The sequence below is a fragment of the Hemitrygon akajei genome, unplaced genomic scaffold (assembly GCF_048418815.1).
Source record: "Hemitrygon akajei unplaced genomic scaffold, sHemAka1.3 Scf000061, whole genome shotgun sequence".
Classification (NCBI taxonomy): domain Eukaryota; kingdom Metazoa; phylum Chordata; class Chondrichthyes; order Myliobatiformes; family Dasyatidae; genus Hemitrygon; species Hemitrygon akajei.
The window spans coordinates 2,635,439-2,655,837 of NW_027331947.1; the positions used below are offsets into that span (position 1 = coordinate 2,635,439).

Genomic DNA, 20,399 nt, shown 5'->3' on the forward strand with positions numbered 1-20,399 from the left:
GGGCACTGTTTAGGGGTTCCTTCCTCATTATAGGGAGGGGGTTTTTCTGTTTCTTTCGCATCCGGGTACGGAGCCGAAGCCAGCTTCTCACCATACCCTTCTCTCTCTTTAACAGGCTGTTTCTCCAGCACCTTAGTGTTTTCCTCGCTTGTAATCAATCCTCAGCCTCCTCAGCCTTTCCCCCTCCGTTCTGAAGAGTTTTAGCACTTCCACTTCTCGTTCTCTTTTTTGCCCTCTTTTCTTAGATTTATCTGTTGGTTTGTCATTTTTTATTAGTCCCTCCATTTCTTCGCACAAATTTACATCAAACGTTCCTTCTCTTGGCCACTTTGTGACCAGGTTTTTGGTTCTTTTTTCTCATTTTTCTGAAGTTTTTCTGATCTCATTTTTAATTAACGGGATTTTTTTGCTCAGAATCTCTACTGCTGTTCCTTTACCTGTCATGTTATTCGCTCTTTTTAAGGTATTTCAGAGATTCAGTTTGTTTACTGGATAATATTATTTCCTCTAGTCTAACACCACGTGGACTTTTTCTTCCTAGTCTAACACCACGTGGACTTTTTCTTAACTAAACTTACTCTAATTCTACGCCTAGTCTATTTTCCTTTCCCTGCCCGTTCAGCCCTTCGTTTCATACGAAGTGATACCCACAGGGATTTACCAACACCACGTGGAATGTTTCTTAACTTAACTTCTTATTAACTTATTTGTACTTACCCTCACTGCAATGTTCTTGATCAATCCTCTGAGCCTCCTCTGTTAACCCCCAATTCTGCCAGATTCTTTGGACCGGAGAGACCCTTCGGCAGTGGTTCCACACTTCTGAGACTCCAAGACCTCCCCAAAGCCAACAGAATTCTTAGTCCAAATTGTCGCGAAAAGCACTTACCTTTTGTTTGGGTGTACCTTTAATTCTGTTAGCCTTGTGGGGGTCCCTAGAGGGCTAGGAAGCGTCCCCAATCTGCCGTTTCCTTTCCGCGGGTCTCTATCTGGTCCTGCCGCGGTCGCCAATTTTGTCGTGGTTTCTCGTGCCCCACCAATGACCAAGAGATGCAGAAGATTCTTCCAGAAGGGTTAAACTTTAATTTGCAAATCAAAGCTGAGACAGTCATTGAGCTAATCGCTGATTGCCCCCCCGATCCTCGGACACAGCATTTTTTATAGCAATCTCCTGATCCAGTTGTATTAGCATATGTAATAGGTCTATAGTTGCGTATTACACGTACCTCACGTACATCATGTCCCTATTGTTTCTACTCATTGCTTTAATCATGTTCTAATCTACATCTCTTAGCTACCTTTCATTAAGATACCATTGTCTTCTACATTTTTAGGATACATGCATAGCAAATAATAGTTCTAGGATTATGTGACTTAATTATGTTCTAATCTACATCTCTTTAGTTCTTTGGCTACCTCTCATTAACATACTATTGTCTTCTACATTCTTAGGATTTCAGTCTGCTACTAAATTGGGTACATGCATAGCAAATAGCAATGTCAGAACTGACCAATGTTCTAATCTACATTTATTTAGTTCTTTAGCTACCTCTCATTAACATACTATTGTCTTCTACATTCTTAAGTTTTCATTCTTCTACCCATGCATATCAAATAGCAGTTTCAATCAAATAGCAAGTTTCAAAACTGACTTCATAGTTTTGGTAAATTTATACTTTTATACTCCAATAACAGCAAGGGAGATGAGGCTGAGTACAGAGCTAAGGTGGAAATCTTTGTCACATGGTACGAGCAGAATCATCTGCAGCTTAATGTGAAAAAAACTAAGGAGCTGGTGGTGTACCTGAGCAGAGCTAAGGCACCAATGACCCCTGTTTCCATCCAAGGGGACAGTGTGGACATGGTGGAGGATTACAAATACCTGGGGATACGAATTAACAATAAACTGGACTGCTCAAAGAACACTCAGGCTGTTTACAAGAAGGGTAAATGACAGTCCATATCAAATGAAACCTAGGGATTCATAACAATGGCCACTCCCCACTATGAACTGACTTGTGTTCCAGTAGTTGAGATGACTGAGTGAATCCTTTCCCACAGATTGAGCAGGTGAACGGCTTCATCCCAGTGTGAACTTGCTAATGTCTCTGTAGGTTGGATGACTGACTGAATCCCTTCCCACATTCTCAGCAGGTGAACGGCTTCTCCCCAGTGTGAACTCGCTGATGTACCAGTAAGGTGGATGACTTAGTGAATCGTTTCCCACATTCTGAGCAGGTGAAAGGACACTCCCCAGTGTGAACTTGCTGGTGTGCCAGTAGTTGGGATGACCGAGTGAATCCCTTCCCACACTCTGAGCAGGTGAATGGCCTCTCTCCAGTGTGAACTCGCTGATGACTCTGTAGGTTGGATGGATCAGTGAATCCCTTCCCACAGACTGAGCAGTTGAACGGCCTCTTCCCAGTGTGAACTCGCTGATGCTTCTGTAGGGTGGATGAATCAGTGAATCTCTTCCCACAGACTGAGCAGGTGAATGGCTTCTCCCCAGTGTGAACTTGATGATGTCTCTGTAGATTCGATAACTGAGTGAATCTCTTCCCACATTCTGAGCAGGTGAATGGCCTCTCTCCAGTGTGAACTCGCTGATGACTCAGTAGGGTGGTTGACCGAGTGAATCTCTTCCCACAGACTGAGCAGGTGAATGGATTCTCCCCAGTGTGAACTCGCTGGTGTCTCTGTAAGTTGGAAGACAGAGTGAATCCCTCGCCACAGAGTGAGCAGGTGAATGGCTTCTCCCCAGTGTGAACTCGATGATGTCTCTGTAGATTGGATAACTGAGTAAATCTCTTCCCACATTCTGAGCAGGTGAACGGCTTCTCCCCAGTGTGAACTCGCTGATGCTTCTGTAGGGTGGATGAATCAGTGAATCTCTTCCCACATTCTGAGCAGGTGAACGGCTTCTCCCCAGTGTGAACTCGCTGATGACTCTGTAGGTGGGATAACCGAGTGAATCTCTTCCCACAGACTGAGCAGGTGAACGGCTTCTCCCCAGTGTGAACTCGCTGATGACTCTGTAGGTGGGATGACTGAGTGAATCTCTTCCCACAGACTGAGCAGGTGAACGGCTTCTCCCCAGTGTGAACTCGCTGATGACTCTGTAGGCGTGATGACTCAGAGAATCTCTTCCCACAGACTGAACAGGTGAACGGCTTCTCCCCAGTGTGAACTCGCTGATGAACCAGTAAGGTGGATGACTTAGTGAATCCTTTCCCACATTCTGAGCAGGTGAAAAGCCACTCCCCAGTGTGAACTTGCTGGTGTGCCAGTAGTTGAGATGACCGAGTGAATCCCTTCCCACACTCTGAGCAGGTGAATGGCCTCTCTCCAGTGTGAACTCGCTGATGACTCTGTAGGGTGGATGACTGAGTGAATCCCTTCCCACAGACTGAGCAGGTGAATGGCTTCTCCCCAGTGTGAACTCGCTGGTGACTGTGCAGGTTGGATGACCGAGTGAAAGTCTTCCCACAGACTGAGCAGCTGAACGGCCTCTCCCCAGTGTGAACACGCTGGTGTGCCATTAGGTCAGATGACTGAGTGAATCCTTTCTCAGATATTCAGCAGATCACCAGCCTTTGCCCGGTGTGGTGTGAACTGATTGGTGTGTCCACAGGTGGGAAGACCGACTGAACCCCTTCTCACACACAGAACAGGTGAATGGCCTTGCCCAGTGTTAACTTGCTGATGTACCTTCAATTGTGATAACCGAGTGAATCCATTCCCACTGTCTGAGCAGGTGAATGGCCTTTCTCCTGTACAAAATGACGGGCTTGCCAGTTGGTCAGATGACCGAGTGAATCCCTCCCCACTGTCTGAGCAGGAAGGGTGGTCGATTGAATCTCTTGCTCCACCTTCTTAAATATCTGGACAGAGACAACAAAACTGGTGTGCCATGTTTGAACTTCCTGGAGACAAATCCCTTGTCATTTTCAACCTGTAAAAGATTTACAAAATCCATCAATGGGTTTAGGACAACATTTCAAATGAGATTACATGAGTTGCCAAGGTTTGATCTGGTATCATACTGTTACAGTGAGTTTCAACCCAAGTTGGACAGAGAAATCTTCTCCTGACTGGGCAGAGAGCTGGTATCTGCAATGACAATCAATTCCCTGATGCTCTTCCTGTTTCTATAAGAATGGGGCATTTCTGCCATCTCCAATCTGTGACCTGGCTCAGTTTGACTCTCTCCATTGGTATTATTCCCTGTTCCTGCTGAGCTGCATGGGTTCCTCACCCCACAGTAACTGAAACAGTCTCACGCAATTAGTCTTTCTTGATGTGCATCTCCCCATTGTAATATTCCCATGGGGATGAATAAAGTACCTATCTATCTATCTATCTATCTGGGATTTTCTTTTATGTATTATTAACTTAAAGTGCCACAGTTTTAATGCCATATAGAAAATTCCTGTTGAGGTGAATGGTTGGTCTGCACAGCTGTTCAAAAGACAGAGTGAATTTTTGTAATATTTCACATTCTTGTAGAAAATTACAACACAGAAACATGCCCTGTGGGCCATCTGGTCTGTGCTGAACTATTTAATCTGCCCACTCCCATACCCCTACCATCCAGGTACCTACATGAACCTCTGAAATGTTGAAATCGAGCTCGCATGCACCACTTGAGCTGGCTGCTCATTCCACACCCGGATGACTCTCTGTGTGAAGAAGTTTCCCCTCATGTTCCCCTTAACATTTCACCTTTCAGCCTTAACCCATGGCCTCTGGTTGTATTCCCACTCCATCTCAGTGGTAAAAGCCAGCTTACATTTACACTATCAATGCCCTTCTATCACAATCAAATCTCCCCTCAATCTCCTACAGTCCAAGGAATAAAGTCCTGACCTACTCAATCTTTCCTTATAACCCAAGTACTCCAGACCTGGGAACATCCTTGTGAATTTTCTCTGAACTCTTTCAAAGTCTTTACATCTTCCCTGTAGATTGGTGACCAAAACTGCACACAATACTCCAAATTAGGCCTCACCAATGTCTTCTACAAGTCAACATAACATCCATCTATTGTTGTCAGTACTTTTGTTCATGAAGGCCATTGGGCTAAAATCTTTCCTTCCGTCTCTATCTAACTGTGATACCACTTTTGTTGAATTAAGGACTTTCTTCTACAACAGGTCCCTTTCTTCTACAACACTCCTCCGTGCCCGACCAGTCACTGTGAAAGACCTCCCTTGGTAGGTCAGACCAAGGTGCAACAACTCACACTTGTCTGCATTACATTCCTTTTTCCATTTCTCAAACCATTTTGCCAGCTGGTCCAGATCGCACTGCAAGTTTACATGCTTTTTTGGCATTGTCTAGATGGGACAAAGAGCCTGTTTCTTTACTGAACTTGTCCATGTTTCTATGGCTGAGAAGATGGCCAAACTTGTTTGGAAGGGAAAGGGTAGGAGTGACAATTGAGCAGCAGTGGCTGGAGTTTCTGGAGCAATTCGGGACCTGAGTGATTCCACAGAAGTGGAAGCATTAGAAAGACAGGAGGACACAACTGTGGCTAAAATGAGAAGCCAAAGCCAACATAAATGTCAAAGAGAGGGCAAACAAAAGAACAAAAACTATTCAGAAGCTTTGAGAAACCAAAAGAAGACAACAAAAAAATTCAGATGAGCTCAGTGCGTGGAATCATGATTTGTAGTCATTAATGGGTCTCGGTAGCGCCCAACAGTCTGAGGCATTTAGAGGAACAAAATATATGAGGCTTCAATTTCTCTTCAAAAGCAAGGTTCCCTGGACCAGTTACCTTTCAACATTCATTTTGGCAGCCACATACAAACTCTGCATCCTCAAAAATTCACTTCTGAAGGCCTCCCACTTACAGGTACTCCTTTGCCAGGAAACAGCCTGTCCCAAACCACACTTGTCAGATCCTTTCTGATACCATCAAATTTGACCTTTCTCCAATTTAGAATCTCAACCCGTGGTCCAGACCACTCTTTTTCCATATTTACTTTGAATCTCATGGCATTATGATCACCAATTTCTGTCACCAGCCCTGATCATTTCCTAACAGCTTATTGCTCACTTCTACGTTGGGAAATCTATGTACTGATTATGGGCACATTTGAGAAACTTTACCCCATCTAGTCCTTTTACATTATGGGAGTTCCAGTCAATATATGTAAAGTTAAAATCACTTACTGAATCAACCTTTGTTTATTGACATGGCCCACAATCTACCTACAACTTTGTTCCTCTAAATCCCTCAGACGGTTGGGTGTAAACAAGTCCCAATAATGGCTACAATATCATAATTCCCTGTCCTGAGCTCATCTGGCTTTCCTATGATGCTTCGTGCATTGTGATATACACAGCTCAGCACATTCATCGCACCATGCTCAACCATTTGATTGCTGACACTATCTGAGGTCTGAACAACATTTGACTCGTGTAAAGAAAACAAACTCTCCCTCATTGTCACAAAAACAAAGGAGCTGATTGTGGACTGCAGGAGGAATGGAGACAGGCTAACCCCTGTTGACATCAAAGGATCTGGGGCTGAGAGGGTGAACAGCTTTAAGATCCTCGGCATAAACATCACCAAGTATCTCACATGGTCTGTACATACCGGCTGTGTTGTGAAAAGAGCACAGCAGCACCTCTTTCACCTCAGATAGTTGAAGAAGTTGGGAATGGGGCCCGAAATCCTGAGAACTTTCTACAGGAACACAATTGAGAGCATCCTGACTGGCTGCATCACTGCCTGGTATGGGAACTGTACTTCCCTTAATCTCATAAACCTGCAGAGATTGGTGCGGACAGCCCAGCGCATCTGTAGATGTGAACTTCCCACTATTCAGGACATTTACGGAGACAGGTGTGGGAAAAGGGCCCAAAAGATATTGGGGACCCAATTCACCACAACCACAAACTGTTCCTGCTGCTACCATCCAGGAAACGGTACCACAGCAAAAGGACCAACAGGCTCCAGGACATCATCTTTTACCAGGCCATCAGACTGATTAATTCATGCTAATACAATTGCATATTTATGTTATACTGACTGTTCTATGCACAAACTATTTATTATAAATTACTATAAATTACACATTGCACATTTAGATGGAGATGTAACGTAAAGACTTCTACTCCTCATGTATATGTATGTAAGAAAGTCAATTCAATTCAAATCACCCTCTCCACCATCTGTCCTGTCATTCTGGCTCCCATTCCCCCTACAAATCATTTTAACCACATCAGCACCCCCCTCCACCACACTTGCTCTCGCAGCCTTACCACGAGGATATTAGTCCCCTTCCTGTTCTGTTCCCCTAACTAATGAATCCCCTATCACACCTTTGACTTTCCTCTGCCAGGTAATCCCCCCCACTACTTTCTAAAGTGTTCCACCTGTTGCTGTGGGGAATGGCCACAAGAGGACTCTGCGATGGGTATGTAACCTCATTCCCCTTCCTGACTCTCACCCAGTTTCCTGTGTTCCGCACCTTGGGTGTAACTCACCTCTCTTCATATCATATCTATCACCCCCTCCACTCCTGGATGATCCAGAATTCATCCATTTCCAGTTCAAACTCCTTAAAGTGCTGGGTTACAAGCTGCAGCTGGATACACATCTTGTAGGTGAGGGCATCAGGGACACTGGAGGTCTCCCCACCTTCCCACCAATGTCCCCTCTAATTTGTAATGACAAGTGTGCACATAAATCATGTACTGTGTATTTTTTTTACCCAGTGACAACATGTGCACAGTGAATTTTATATAGAGAGGTATTCATTTTCACAGCTAGCAAATCACTGTCAATAAAAACGTTGATCTCCTCTGGGTTCGATCGAGTTCATCTGCACTCTCACACAACCTATGTAGCAGGCCTATAGTGGGTTATGAAGGATTTTCTCGCAAGAGCTTTTGCACACTGTCCATATGTGACTTGCTTGCTAAATGACGCTTTAAAAAGTCAGATTTCCAAATTTCACTCCAATTCTTCCCATTTGCAAATTCTCCAGCAACTTTTGCATCACCACAATACAGACAGGTAACACCAGTTTCTGTGTTGTACATAAATATTTCCCCTAAACCCTCTCCAGATGACTGACGGTGATGAACTCGGAGATGGCAATGCCAATGAATATGAAGGGAAGGGCAGTAGTCTGTCTCATTGGAGTCTGGCACATTTCTGATGTGAAAGTTACTTGTTGCCCAGGGCAAAGGTGTTTGATATTATCATGTACCCAGAGAGAATGGGTCAAAACATGTTCTCACCTGTAGAAAAGTTCAGAACAGGAGGAGGTAGAACAAACTACACAGACGCAAAATGCTGGAGGAACTCAGCAGGTCGGGCAGCATCTATGGAAAAGAGTACTAATGCTGAGTTCCTCCGGCATTTTGTGTGTGTCACTTGGATTTCCAGCATCTGCAGATTTCCTCTTCTTTGTGACTGGAGGTAGAACAAAGGTAATTTTCTCTACTGCTGATGCAAAAGATTTTGTTCCCTTTCTCCGAGTTCCTAATCCTTGCGTTTAGACAGCTGGAGCTCAGCTCTGTCTGAGAGATCCATCGGTTCCAATTCCCTCATCAACCGGAAGCTCCCCGGGGCCCGTGTACGGATCGTGGGGCTGAGAGAGAGCGGGAAGAGAGCAGGACTGTCCCGGGATTGTTGGCCACGGTGTCCGGATTTCACAGGAATTGTCCCAAAGTCGCTGTATAATATAAAAACACGGAGAATCGCTCTTACCTGCACCCGACATTTTCAAGGCCTTCAGTGTACTGCGTGCATGCGTGATACTTGGGGACGTCCTCAGCCTGCCGCCTGCGCATTTCATCGGTGCTTCAGCGCCGGCGAAATTCTTAACGCATGGCCCTCTGGGTAATCACGGTGCCATTAACCATTTCTGCAAGCACCAGTTCAATGTCCATACCTCATTCTTTTTCCCTGTGTATAGAAAAATCAGCAGCTGTTTTAACTCAGAAAGTGGCTCCCATAAACAATATACTCAATATCAATGTTTATCTAATGCCAAAGTAAAATGCAGTTATAAAACACAGGAGATTCTGCAGTTGCTGGAAATACTGAGCCGCACACACACAAAAGCTGGAGGAACTCTGCAATTCAGAGAGCAACTAAGCAGAGGAGTACACAGGCTAGGCATGCTGAATGGGCTCGGCCTAAACGTTGTCTATATATTCCTCTCCACATTTGCTGCCTGAAATTAACCACCTTTTTTTCCGGTCAACCAGTTTACAAACGTTTCTGATCTTTCTTTTGTAGCCACATCCTACTGGTTTGATTCCTCCTCCTCCTCCTGGTAAACTCTAGACCCCATCTCTCTCTCTGGAGCACCAAAGCCCTGACTCAGGCTGGCAAATCTTCGGTTTCTGACTCTGCACCATCGAAGGAGACAGGCAAGACTTGGCTGCGGGTCTGGTCCAATACGGGAAGGAGTTTGAGGTGAAGACGGGATATCTGGTAAGACAACCTTTTAATATTGACCGATCCCAAGATGCTGTACCCCATCTCTGTGCAATTTCAGGCCAAAAAGTCTGTCGCACCAACTGCCCCCCTGTCTGGATCACCACAAAAGAAGGACAGACGCTCCCATCCATTTAGCAATATCCCCTCAATCCCGAGGCAACGTTTTATGAGGATGAAAGCTCTTTTGTGGATCCAGCAGGATAACAATATTCTGACTATGCAATAATGATGGACGGTGAAGTAATTAAGCAGGCATCTTTTGAAGCAGCTGTCTCCACCCAGAAGGCTGAGCTGTTTGCTCTGACTCATGCCTGTATCCCAGCAACAGACTAAAGTGGGAACGTTTACACAGACTCCCGTTATGCATTTGGAATTGTACATGACTACGAGGCTCTCTGGGAACGTGGGGATTCCTGACTTCCTCTGGCCACCCCATTAGTAATGCCACCTTTGTAAACAACTTACTCACCGCTCTACAGCTACCTCGAGTTTTGGCTATTTATGAAATGTGCTGCCCACACACGCATGTCCGACTGTGTCACTAAACACAATGCTCTAGCAGATCAGACAGTGAAAAGTGCGGCACAATCCTCAGTAGTTGTAGCCTCCTCGCGTTCCCGTCAAGCAACCCTCCATGACTAAAGCAGAACGGGTTTCCCGGACATGTGGGAGGTACGTAATTTTCAGGGGGACACCTCTGAGGAGGAGCACAAACTGTGGTCCCAGATGGGGGTGCCACAAAGACCCCAACCTAGGTTTTTGGATCACCCCAGCGGGACAGGTTTGTGTTCCTACACAGTTTTTAAGAATATTGGTCGATTATATACATAATTGTACACACCTGGGAAAGGAGGGAATGGTTGGTAACCTGTACCCTGCACACCGGGTACGACTCCCTTGACAGGTGGACCCTTTTCTGTGTCTACAAGTTGATTTTATTGAATTGCCTAGAGTACATTGCTATAGATACTGCTTAGATATTATAGATGTGTTTAGTAGATGGGTTGAAGCTGTTCCAACTACCAATAATACTGTTATGACTGTTGTGAAGGTATTATTACGGGAAATAATTCCCAGGTACGGCCTGGCAGAGATGCTGAGCTCTGACAATGACCCACACTTCGTGATGAAGGTAAACAAAGGCGTACGTAAAGAACTAGCTATCCAGCAACAATTCCACTGTGTACACCACCCACAGGCCGCTGGCAGAGTGGAGAGAGCCAATGGCACTCTGAAGAGTAAACTGGCCAGACTAACAGTGGAGACTGGACTCACTTGGTTGATGGTCCTACCGATACCCAGTTCCACATGAGGGTTACCCCACAGGGTAAAACAGGGTTGTCACCAGCTGAAATCATTTATGGACGGCCCATGAAGACACCCTGGGGACTAAGACCTTGTGTACCATTGCTCCCAGAAAGTCTACCAGCAAAATTGGATATTCATACCCGAGGGGAAGACATGGGGAAATATATATGCCAACTAACCAAAATTTTCCAAGCATACATTCACAGGTATGACAGGCTTACAAGGAAGAGAACTACACTGCACCATGGAACCTGGGATTTTTTTTCCTGATGAAGAACTGGGATTGAGGGAAACTCGGACTGCGGTGGAGAGGACCATATCAGGTGTTACCGACCGCTCCTATGGCTGTGAAACTGAAGGGGCAATCTCGGTGGATACATCATTAGGCACCAAACATGTTACTGAAGGAACTGAATAGAAGGTCTCTCTCGGACTAATGGAAAATGTATTGGTTGTTAGTGGTGTTCATGTTTATGTCTTTGAGAGGGCTCACCCCAGCATCCGGGGGCCCCATGTTAACACATTTCTGTCTTTCTGTCATACCTATGCCAAACAGGTAGAACTAGGGGCCTGCTGGGTTTGTGCTGAAATTCCACAGCATGGTAAAACTAAGGTTCCAATGTCAGTAATCCCGCTCAACCAGAGTGAGGAATTCTCAGCCTGGGCTTTCTCAAATAACATCCGGGGAAGTGAGATGAGGACCTGTGGTCCAGACAGAGATGACTGTGGCTGTCAGTGTTTTGAGGGATGGTGTCTCAGGCCCCCATCAAACGGAACTTCCAATACTGGGAAACATGCATCCTGGCCATACTTGCAGGTGCCCAGCAGCCGAGAGGAACAACTGAGACTGATTGATTTTGGATGATTACTTTTCTCTCCTATAGAGTAGCCAGGAATTCATGAGAGATAATCAATTTGGATACAGCACTTGAGGAGCTGGCCACAATACTGCAGGGGCCCTGACAGAAACACAGGCCCAAGTAACAGAAATATCCACTGAAATGATTGCAATCTGGCAAACAGTCATACAGAATCGTACAGCTTTAGAGTTTATCCCAGCTGAGAAAGAGGGAACCTGTGCTGTTATTGACACAGAATGCTGCACCTATATCCCTGATGAATCTACTAACATTACACCCCTCTCCGAGCACACTGCAAAGGAGATTGACAGCATCAAGAAAGTAGGGCAGGATTTACACGGGTTCACCGAAGGGTCGAAATGGTGATCTTTGAAGGCCTGTTTGGTAATATGTGGGGCATGATACTGCATTATGTCCTAATAGTTGTACATTTCTTTGTTACAATTACTGTTGTACCCTGTCTTTACCCACTGATAAGTCAATGCTGTCGTCAGTTGCTATCTCTGTAAGAAGTTACTGCGTTGTTGATAATGTAATGATCAAAAGGAGGGAAGGATAAAGTCTGTAAAATGGTTAACACTTCGTTAAACAATAGCAGCCTGTTTTCCTGAAAGAAACTGCTGATGATCAACCGATGTGCTGAGCCATGTTTCTTCTTGTGGGTAGCTAGCTAGAGTTTCAAGATGCTTATCTCCTTGCGCATTCACATGTAGAGATAGGATAGCTTCAGTCTGTTCTGTGTGTGTAAACCATTATGACTATTTTGTAGTTTGTCTTTAGGGGCTACAGCCTGTCATGTAGTAAATATCTTTGGCTCCAGCCTGTCTTGTGTGGGGGTATCTGGATGGATATATCTGTGGTGTAAGGGGAATTGTTAGTCAGTTAGTGGATTGGGTGGGAACAGTCACAGACTGTTCCTGTTTGAGCGACTAACTAAGTAAGCCCCGGGTGCTTGGAATAAAGAGTTTGTACCGTATGGTCTCAGAGTGACTTTATCCAGATTCGACTTCCACAGAGTGGGAGTGGTTTTAAAGGGCTGGGCTGCTGGAAGCACATTACCAGACCTGGTGTGTTTGCAACTGTGTCTGACAGAGGCATAAATGGTTCTTCTGGGCACATTCAGTCTCACCAACTATTTCCCACCTTCTATTGTACAGGTATGTAATGTATAAAGGACCAGTGTTTGAGTAAATGAGACTCACCAAACTTCCTCCTCACTGACTCACTGGGATCTCCAAGTCAGCTGATTCGGAGTTGTTCTCTCCAGTTGATGCTCTCAGTCCTCGGGCCAGTTCACTTGTTGCTATTCCCACATCTTTAGCCATGGTTTGCTTCCAGCTGGGGTTTTTCTTCCAATAAACCTCTCACCGCAGGTCTAACATTAACCAGAGAGATAATGAAGCACATTAACAATGAAAAGGAGAACCAAACATTTCTGCTTAATGTTACTAAGAACAAAACTCACTGAAATTTAAACGTTGAAGCCAAATATAATAATCTCAGTGAACAATCTTTTATTGTCCCTCACACATCACAAAACAATATGGGATAAGAAGGAGCCACCATTCTGTCATGGTAATACATAAGACACAGGAACAGGATTAGGTGATTTGATCCATCTGGGCTATAAACGTGCAGGAGCAATGTGTGGTTAAGTGCCATGCTCAAGGATACAACGCACTGCCTGGCCTGAGGCTCAAACTCATGACCTTCAGATTGCTTAACCACTTGGCCACGTGCACATCACAGAAACCACTCTCCCCCCTAGACTTCCCAGTCCCTCGGTAAAGCAGGCAGTGAAATCAAAGATCCCCACAACCTGGGACGTTCTCCTTTCTCACCCAACCCAGTCCGGGATAAGACACAACAGCCAGAAAGCTCAAGGACAAATGTGAGCAGCCTCAGGAAATGAGGCGAGTTGGGGGAAGTTAACAGGACTCAGTGACCAACGTCAGATCCCCCAACACAACATAGAGGAAGCATCCTGACCCATCCGGGGACTCTGAGCACACACCACGTCATCTTGCATCACAAAGTGAAGGGTAGGGCAGATCTGCAGTAAACAGCCTCACGTGACCTGTTGGTGGGTCTCCCATTTCAACTCTGCGGAAATAGACTGCTTGGGCTCCAGGTTTGGATCATTCAATGCAGATTAAGCAAAGTCTACACATTTTTGACCAGCCCGGATAATCGGAAAATAAATGAGTAATTGGTCCTCAGTTTGGGGCTCACGGCCCACATCGGAACTCCCTGCTTGGGATCGGTCTCAATACTCACCGATGGGAACGCGATATCTTCGGCCCACAGACAGTGATCCCGACCCCTGGCTCCCCCACCCAGGAGGTGAGGACCCTTCCCTCGATCCTACAGATGATGCACTTCAGCACTGAGCGGAAAAGAAAACACCGCCCGGCCGGAGACAGTGAACATGCGCGAAGTGAGTGGCACATCATCCAGAGGGCAGGGCCTCGGAAACAGATACACAGGTGCTGCCCATCTGCTGTTAAATGGGAGGGGCAAACGGGATCACGTGACCAGTCGGGTCTCCCACCCCAGGCAGAGTTTTCCAGCTACCCACCGTTCTGTGTAAAGAAACAAACATGCTGCTTACATCTCCTCTCACCTTAAATATATTAGACATTTCAACCCCCAGGAAAAATAGATTGTCTGTCCACTCAGAATCAGAATCAGGTTTATTATCACCGGTGTGTGTCATGAAATTTGAAAACCGTGCAGCAGCAGTTCAATGCAATACATATTATAGAAGGAAAAAAAAACAAAATAATAAAAATAAACAACTAAATCATTTATAGTGTATCTGGGACCATTACTCTTTGTGATTTTGATAAATGACCTGGATGAGGAAGTGGAGGGATGGGTTAGCAAGTTTGCTGATGACACAAAGGTTGGGGGAGTTGTGGCTAGTGTGGGGGGCTGTCAGAGCTTACAGCGGGACATTGATAGGATGCAAAAATGGGCTGAAAAGTGGCAGATGGAGTTCAACCAAGATAAGTGTGAAGTGGTTCATTTTGTTAGGTCAAACATGATGGCAGAATATAACATTAATGGTAAGACTCTTGGCAGTGTGGAGGATCAGAGGGATCCTGGGGTCCCAGTCCATAGGACACTCAAAGTTGCTACGCAGGTTGACTCTGTGGTTAAGAAGCCATATGATGCATTGACCTTCATCAATCGTGGGATTGAATTTAGGAGCCAAGAGGTAATGTTGCAGGTATATGTGATGCTGGTCACACCCCACTGTGCTCAATTCTGGTTGCCTCACTACACAAAGCATGTGGAAACCATAGAAATGGTGCAGAGGATATTTACACAGATGTTGCCTGGATTGGGGAGCATGCCTTATTAGAATAGTTTGAGTGAACTCGGCCTTTTCTACTTGGAGCAACGGAGGATGAAAGGTGACCTGATAGAAGTGTATAAGATGATGAGGCATTGATCGTGTGGATAGTCAGAGACTTTTTCCCAGGTCTGAAATGGTTATGAAAAGACAGCACAGGTTTAAGGTGCTGGGAAGTAGTTGCAGAGGAAATGTTATGGATAAGTTTTTTTACTCAGAGAGTGGTGAGTGTGTGGAATTGGCTACCAGCAACGGTGGTAGAGGTGGGTAGAATATGGTCTTTTGGACAGGTACTTGGAGACACTGGAGAAAAATAAAGAAATTCTAGCTTAGAAAAATAGAGGGCTATGGGTAACCATAGTAATTCCTAAGGTATGGACATGTTGGCACAACTTTGTGGGCCGAAGGTTTTGTATTGTGCTGTAGATTTTCTATGTTTCTGTGAATAAATAAAAAATCGTGCAACAAACAGAAATACTATATATTTTAAATGTGAGGTAGTGTTCAAGGGTTCAATATCCATTTAGCAATCGGATGGCAGAGGGGAAGAAACTGTTCCTGAATCACTGAGTGTGAGCCTTCAGACTTCTGCACCTCCTTACCTGCTGGTAACATTGAGAAAACCACATGCCCTGGGTGCTGGAGGTCCTTGCTAATGGACGCTGCCTTTCTGAGACATGGCTTCTAATCCTCTGTTAATCTTATAAACGTCCATCCAGTCTCACCCCAGCCGGCAAGGCTCCGGAGAAAACGACACAATTTTGTCCAACCTCTCGTTACAGCTCAGGCCCTCTAATCCAGGCAATATCCAGGTAAACCTTTCTGCGCCCACTCCAAAGCCCCGATATCCTTCCGAGAATGGAAGCGACCAGAACTGTATGAAACACTCCAGATGTGGTCTATCTAGTTTTATAAAGCTGCAACACAACTTCCCGACTTTTGAACTCAATGCTTCAACTAATAAAGACAACCATTTGCCTTCTTAACCACCCGATCAATCTGTGCAGTCTCTTTCAGGGAGCGATGAACTTGGAGTCTAAGATCCCTCTGATTATCAACACTGTTCATGGTTTTGCATTTAACAGTGTACTGTCTCATACATTCGACCTACCGAGCTGCCAAGATGATCATCACTAATCAAATCTCACCGAGATTTCTCAGGTCCTGTTGAATTTATTGCCAAGTGCACAAGTACGGGAAGGTACAGGTACAGAGAAACACTGACTTGTGGCAGCATCACAGGCAAGTACATTCAGCTAACACACGGAACACAAATTATACAATTCTCTGTCAGTAACAAGATAGAAACATGTTTTACTTCCTCCGGCTAATAGGACCAGAACAACAGGGGCTGAGCAGCGGCTCATCTCAGACGGTTCGGTGTGAAGGTCTCACAACCCGGACCGACCCCGGCAGATTCTGTGAAGGAAGCGAGGCGAGGCCGCCAGTTCGGGAAAGTTCATCCCCTCCCCCTTCAGGTTTCACCGATCTCCTTGTGTTTCTCTCTCCCTTCCCCACCCCCACCTTTTATTCTCCAGTCCTGCCGAAGGGTTTCGGCCGCTAATGTCGACTGTTCTCTTTTCCTGGATTCTGCCCGGCCTACTGAGTTCCTCCAGCATTTTGTGCGCGTTGCTCGCATTTCCAGCATCTGCAGATTTTCTCTTGTTTGAGTTCGGGAAAGTTAACTCACTACTCAACGTCAGACCTCCCCGCTCGGGACCGGCTTCAATACTCACCGAAGGAAATTGTTGATGTCGCCCCGCAGAGAATAATCCGTCTCCGGCTCCCCGTCCAAGGGGGTGAGGACCCCCTCCCGATCCCGATCCCGAACCCGGACCCGCCGCTGACCCACTTCCACAAAGAACGAAAAAAACATCACCGCCTGGCTCGGGCCTGTGCGCACGCGCAATGTGCTTCTTTTTGCGTCACAGGCGGTGGGCGGGGCCACGGAAACAACCCCGCAAATGCTGCCGATCTGCGGTAAAACATCATCACGTTTCGCTGGAGGGTCTCCCATGTGACCGGTGACTGTTCCTCGCCCTTCACATACTGCCCTACCCACCGCCGCATTTCCCACATTATTTCATTATTTCCCTATATCATTTCCATACGTATTTAGATTTTCCGTCCATATCTTCCTCGATCCCTTTCCCTCCAGCCCCAGGTCACAGAGTTCTCAGAGTTATAGTTTTGATTCACATCCCATCCCGAGACACAATTCAGACCCACACAGAAAATGAGCTGGTTTCTTTTAAATCAGTCAACACACACAACATGCTGGTGGAACGCAGCAGGTCAGACAGCATCTATAGGAAGAAGCATTGTCGACGCTTCGGGCCGAGACCCTTCGACAGTCCTGAAACGTTCCGAAACGTGGACAGCGCTTCTCCGTATAGATGCTGCCTAACCTGCTGCGTTCCACCGGCATTTTATGTGTGTTGCTTGAATTTCCAGCATCTGCAGATTTCCTCGTGTTTGTCATTTAAATCAGTCTATGTTTATAAACACTCATTTCTATTCACATTCCTCTGGCCTCACTGGACAGCAACACTGAAACATCAAGTGAGAAACAACAGGAGGAGGTCATTCGGCCCCTTTAACCATCAGCAAGATGGAGGCTACTCTCCCATCTCAGCCACATGCTTCTACCGATCCTCATCTTCTCGATCCCTTGGGTCTCCACAAATCTGCCAGCCTCTGTTTTATGTGAGGACGATCACCGAGTCTTCAATACCCTCTGTGGTGTGGATTTACAGACATTCACCACCCTCGGCGTGGAGACATTTCCCCTCATCTCAGTCCCGACATTTTCACTGCCATCATATTTGACCTACTAAAATGAACCACTTCACACTTACCTGGGCTGAACTCCATCTGCCACTTCTCAGCCCTGTTCAGCATCCTATCAATGTCCTGCTGTAAACTCTGACAGCCATCCACACTATCCACAAAACATCCAACCTTTGTGTCATCAGCAAACTTACCAACCCATCCCTCCACTTCCTCATCCAGGTCATTTATAAAAATCACAAAGACTTGGGGTCCCAGAACAGATCCCTGAGGCACTCCACTGGTCACCGGCCTCCCTACAGAATATGACCAAGCTACAACCACTCTTTGCCTTCAGTGGGCAAGCCAGTTCTGGATCCACAAAGCAATGTCCCCTTGGATCCCATGCCTCCTTACTTTCTCAATAAGCCTTACATGGTTTACCTTATCAAATGCCTTGCTGAAATCCATATACACTACATCTACTGCTCTTCCTTCATCAATGTGTTTAGTCACATCATCAAAAAAAATTCAATCGGGCTGTTAAGGCACGAACTGTCCTTCACAAAGTCATGCTGACTATTACTAATCATATTATACCTCTCCAAATGTTCATATCCATAGCGACTTATCCAACTTGATGCTTTCCAAAAGCTGCAGCATATCCTCTTTCTTAATATCTACATGCTCAAGCTTTTCAGTCTGCTGCAACCACTAAGATCCTTTTCCATAGTGAATACTGAAGTAAAGTATTCATTAAGTACCTCTGCTATTTCCGCCGGTTCAATACACACTTTCCCACTGTCACACTTGATATTTCAGGGTGAAAGGTGAATTATTCTGGGGGAATCTGAAGGGGAATTCTTCACTCAGAGGTTGGTGAGAGTGTGGAATGAGCTGCCAGTGGAAGTGGTGGATGTGGGTTCGAGTTAGACACTAAAGAGAAATTTGGGTAAGGACATGGATGGGAAGTGTATGCAGGTAGTTGGCAGTAAAAACAAAAACGGGTCTGTATTGACTAGAAGGGCCGAAAAGTCTGTTCCAGTGCTGCTGGGCTCTGTGACTCTAATAATATTCTGATTTGTAATTTCCACAGTCATGTGCTTTGCTGCTAATTACCGAACCCAGTAATTTACAGAATGGGTGCAGAGGCTGCCCAGTGACTGTTCCTGTGATCAAAGTCACTGGGACGTTTTATCACTGAGCAGATAATGTCTTCTCCATTCTCTTTCACTCAGTCCATCACTCAACACCTTCCATGTTTACAGGAAATCACAGAACTCACACAGAAGGAAACCGTATCTAACAACACTCTTTTTTGTTACTTCCAAATAAGGGCTTATTTAAGAGAAAAATTAGGTCAAACAATGTTATTGCCGAAATCTAATAAAATAGAAACTTTAATTCAAACAGGAAAAAACTAAAAAAAATTATTTCTTGTATGTATAGATTGATTCAAAAACAGGCAATTAAACAAGGAATCCATAAGTCAAGACAAAAATGGGAAATTGACTTGAATATTAAAATTGAAGAAACAAATTGGTCAAGACTATGTCTTGATAGTATGACAAATACAATAAATGTCCGGTTAAGATTAGTGCAATATAATTTTTTACATCAGTTATATATTACACCACAAAAATAAATAAATTAAATCCAAATTTATCTGATCAGTGTTTCCGATGTAACCAAGAAATTGGTACTTTTTTTACATTCTACTTGGTCTTGTTCTAAAATTCAACCTTTTTGGACAAGTTTAAGAGTTTTATTGGAAGAAATTATTGGAACACAACTTCCACATAATCCAATATTATTTTTATTAGGCGATATTGAAGGGATAAAATCGAATAAATATCAGAAAGAATTTATAAAAATAGCACTGGCAGTAGCCAAAAAGGCTATTCCATTTACTTGGAAATCGGATGCATACTTAAGTATAGATCGTTGGAAGAATGAAATTTCCAGCTGTATTCCAGTTGAAAAAATATCTTATAATCTAAGAGATAAATATGAAACATTTTTGAAAATTTGGCGCCCTTAGTTACAAAAGACAAGATTAAATATATAGGTGCTCTGAAGATAGATAGATAGATAGATAGATAGATAGATAGATAGATAGATAGATAGATAGATAGATAGATAGATAGATAGATAGATAGATAGATAGATAGATAGATACTTTATTCATCCCCATGGGGAAATTCAACCTTTTTTCCAATGTCCCATACACTTGTTGTAGCAAAAACTAATTACATACAATACTTAACTCAGTAAGAATATGATATGCATCTAAATCACTAACTCAAAAAGCATTAATAATAGCTTTAAAAAAAAAGTTCTTAAGTCATGGCAGTTGAATTGTAAAGCCTAATGGCATTGGGGAGTATTGACCTCTTCATCCTGTCTGAGGAGCATTGCATCGATAGTAACCTGTCGCTGAAACTGCTTCTCTGTCTCTGGATGGTGCTATGTAGAGGATGTTCAGGGTTTTCCATAATTGACCGTAGCCTACTCAGCGCCCTTCCCTCAGCCACCGATGTTAAACTCTCCAGTACTTTGCCCACGACAGAGCCCGCCTTCCTTACCAGCTTATTAAGACGTGAGGCGTCCCTCTTCTTAATGCTTCCTCCCCAACATG

General features: G+C 44.7%; 2 protein-coding genes across 2 annotated transcripts in view; one reads left to right on the forward strand and one right to left on the reverse strand.

Annotated features, from left to right (window-relative positions):
- The window catches only part of LOC140721777 (uncharacterized), a 455,764-nt gene that overhangs the window by 347,812 nt on the left and 87,553 nt on the right, over positions 1–20,399 (forward strand). The window lies entirely within an intron of this gene.
- Positions 1,976–16,860, reverse strand: LOC140721778 (uncharacterized). Its single transcript, XM_073036576.1, has 4 exons — positions 16,729–16,860; positions 12,837–13,009; positions 8,729–8,926; positions 1,976–3,952 (listed from the first exon to the last, which is right to left on the reverse strand). Exon 4 carries the CDS (start codon positions 3,537–3,539, stop codon positions 2,148–2,150), a length of 1,392 nt encoding a protein of 463 aa, XP_072892677.1. The 5' UTR covers positions 3,540–3,952; positions 8,729–8,926; positions 12,837–13,009; positions 16,729–16,860; the 3' UTR covers positions 1,976–2,147.

Coding starts and splice junctions, on each gene's coding strand:
- LOC140721778 (XM_073036576.1), bottom strand. CDS start 3,539: ATGGCACACCAGCGTGTTCACACTGGGGAGAGGCCGTTCAGCTGCTCA.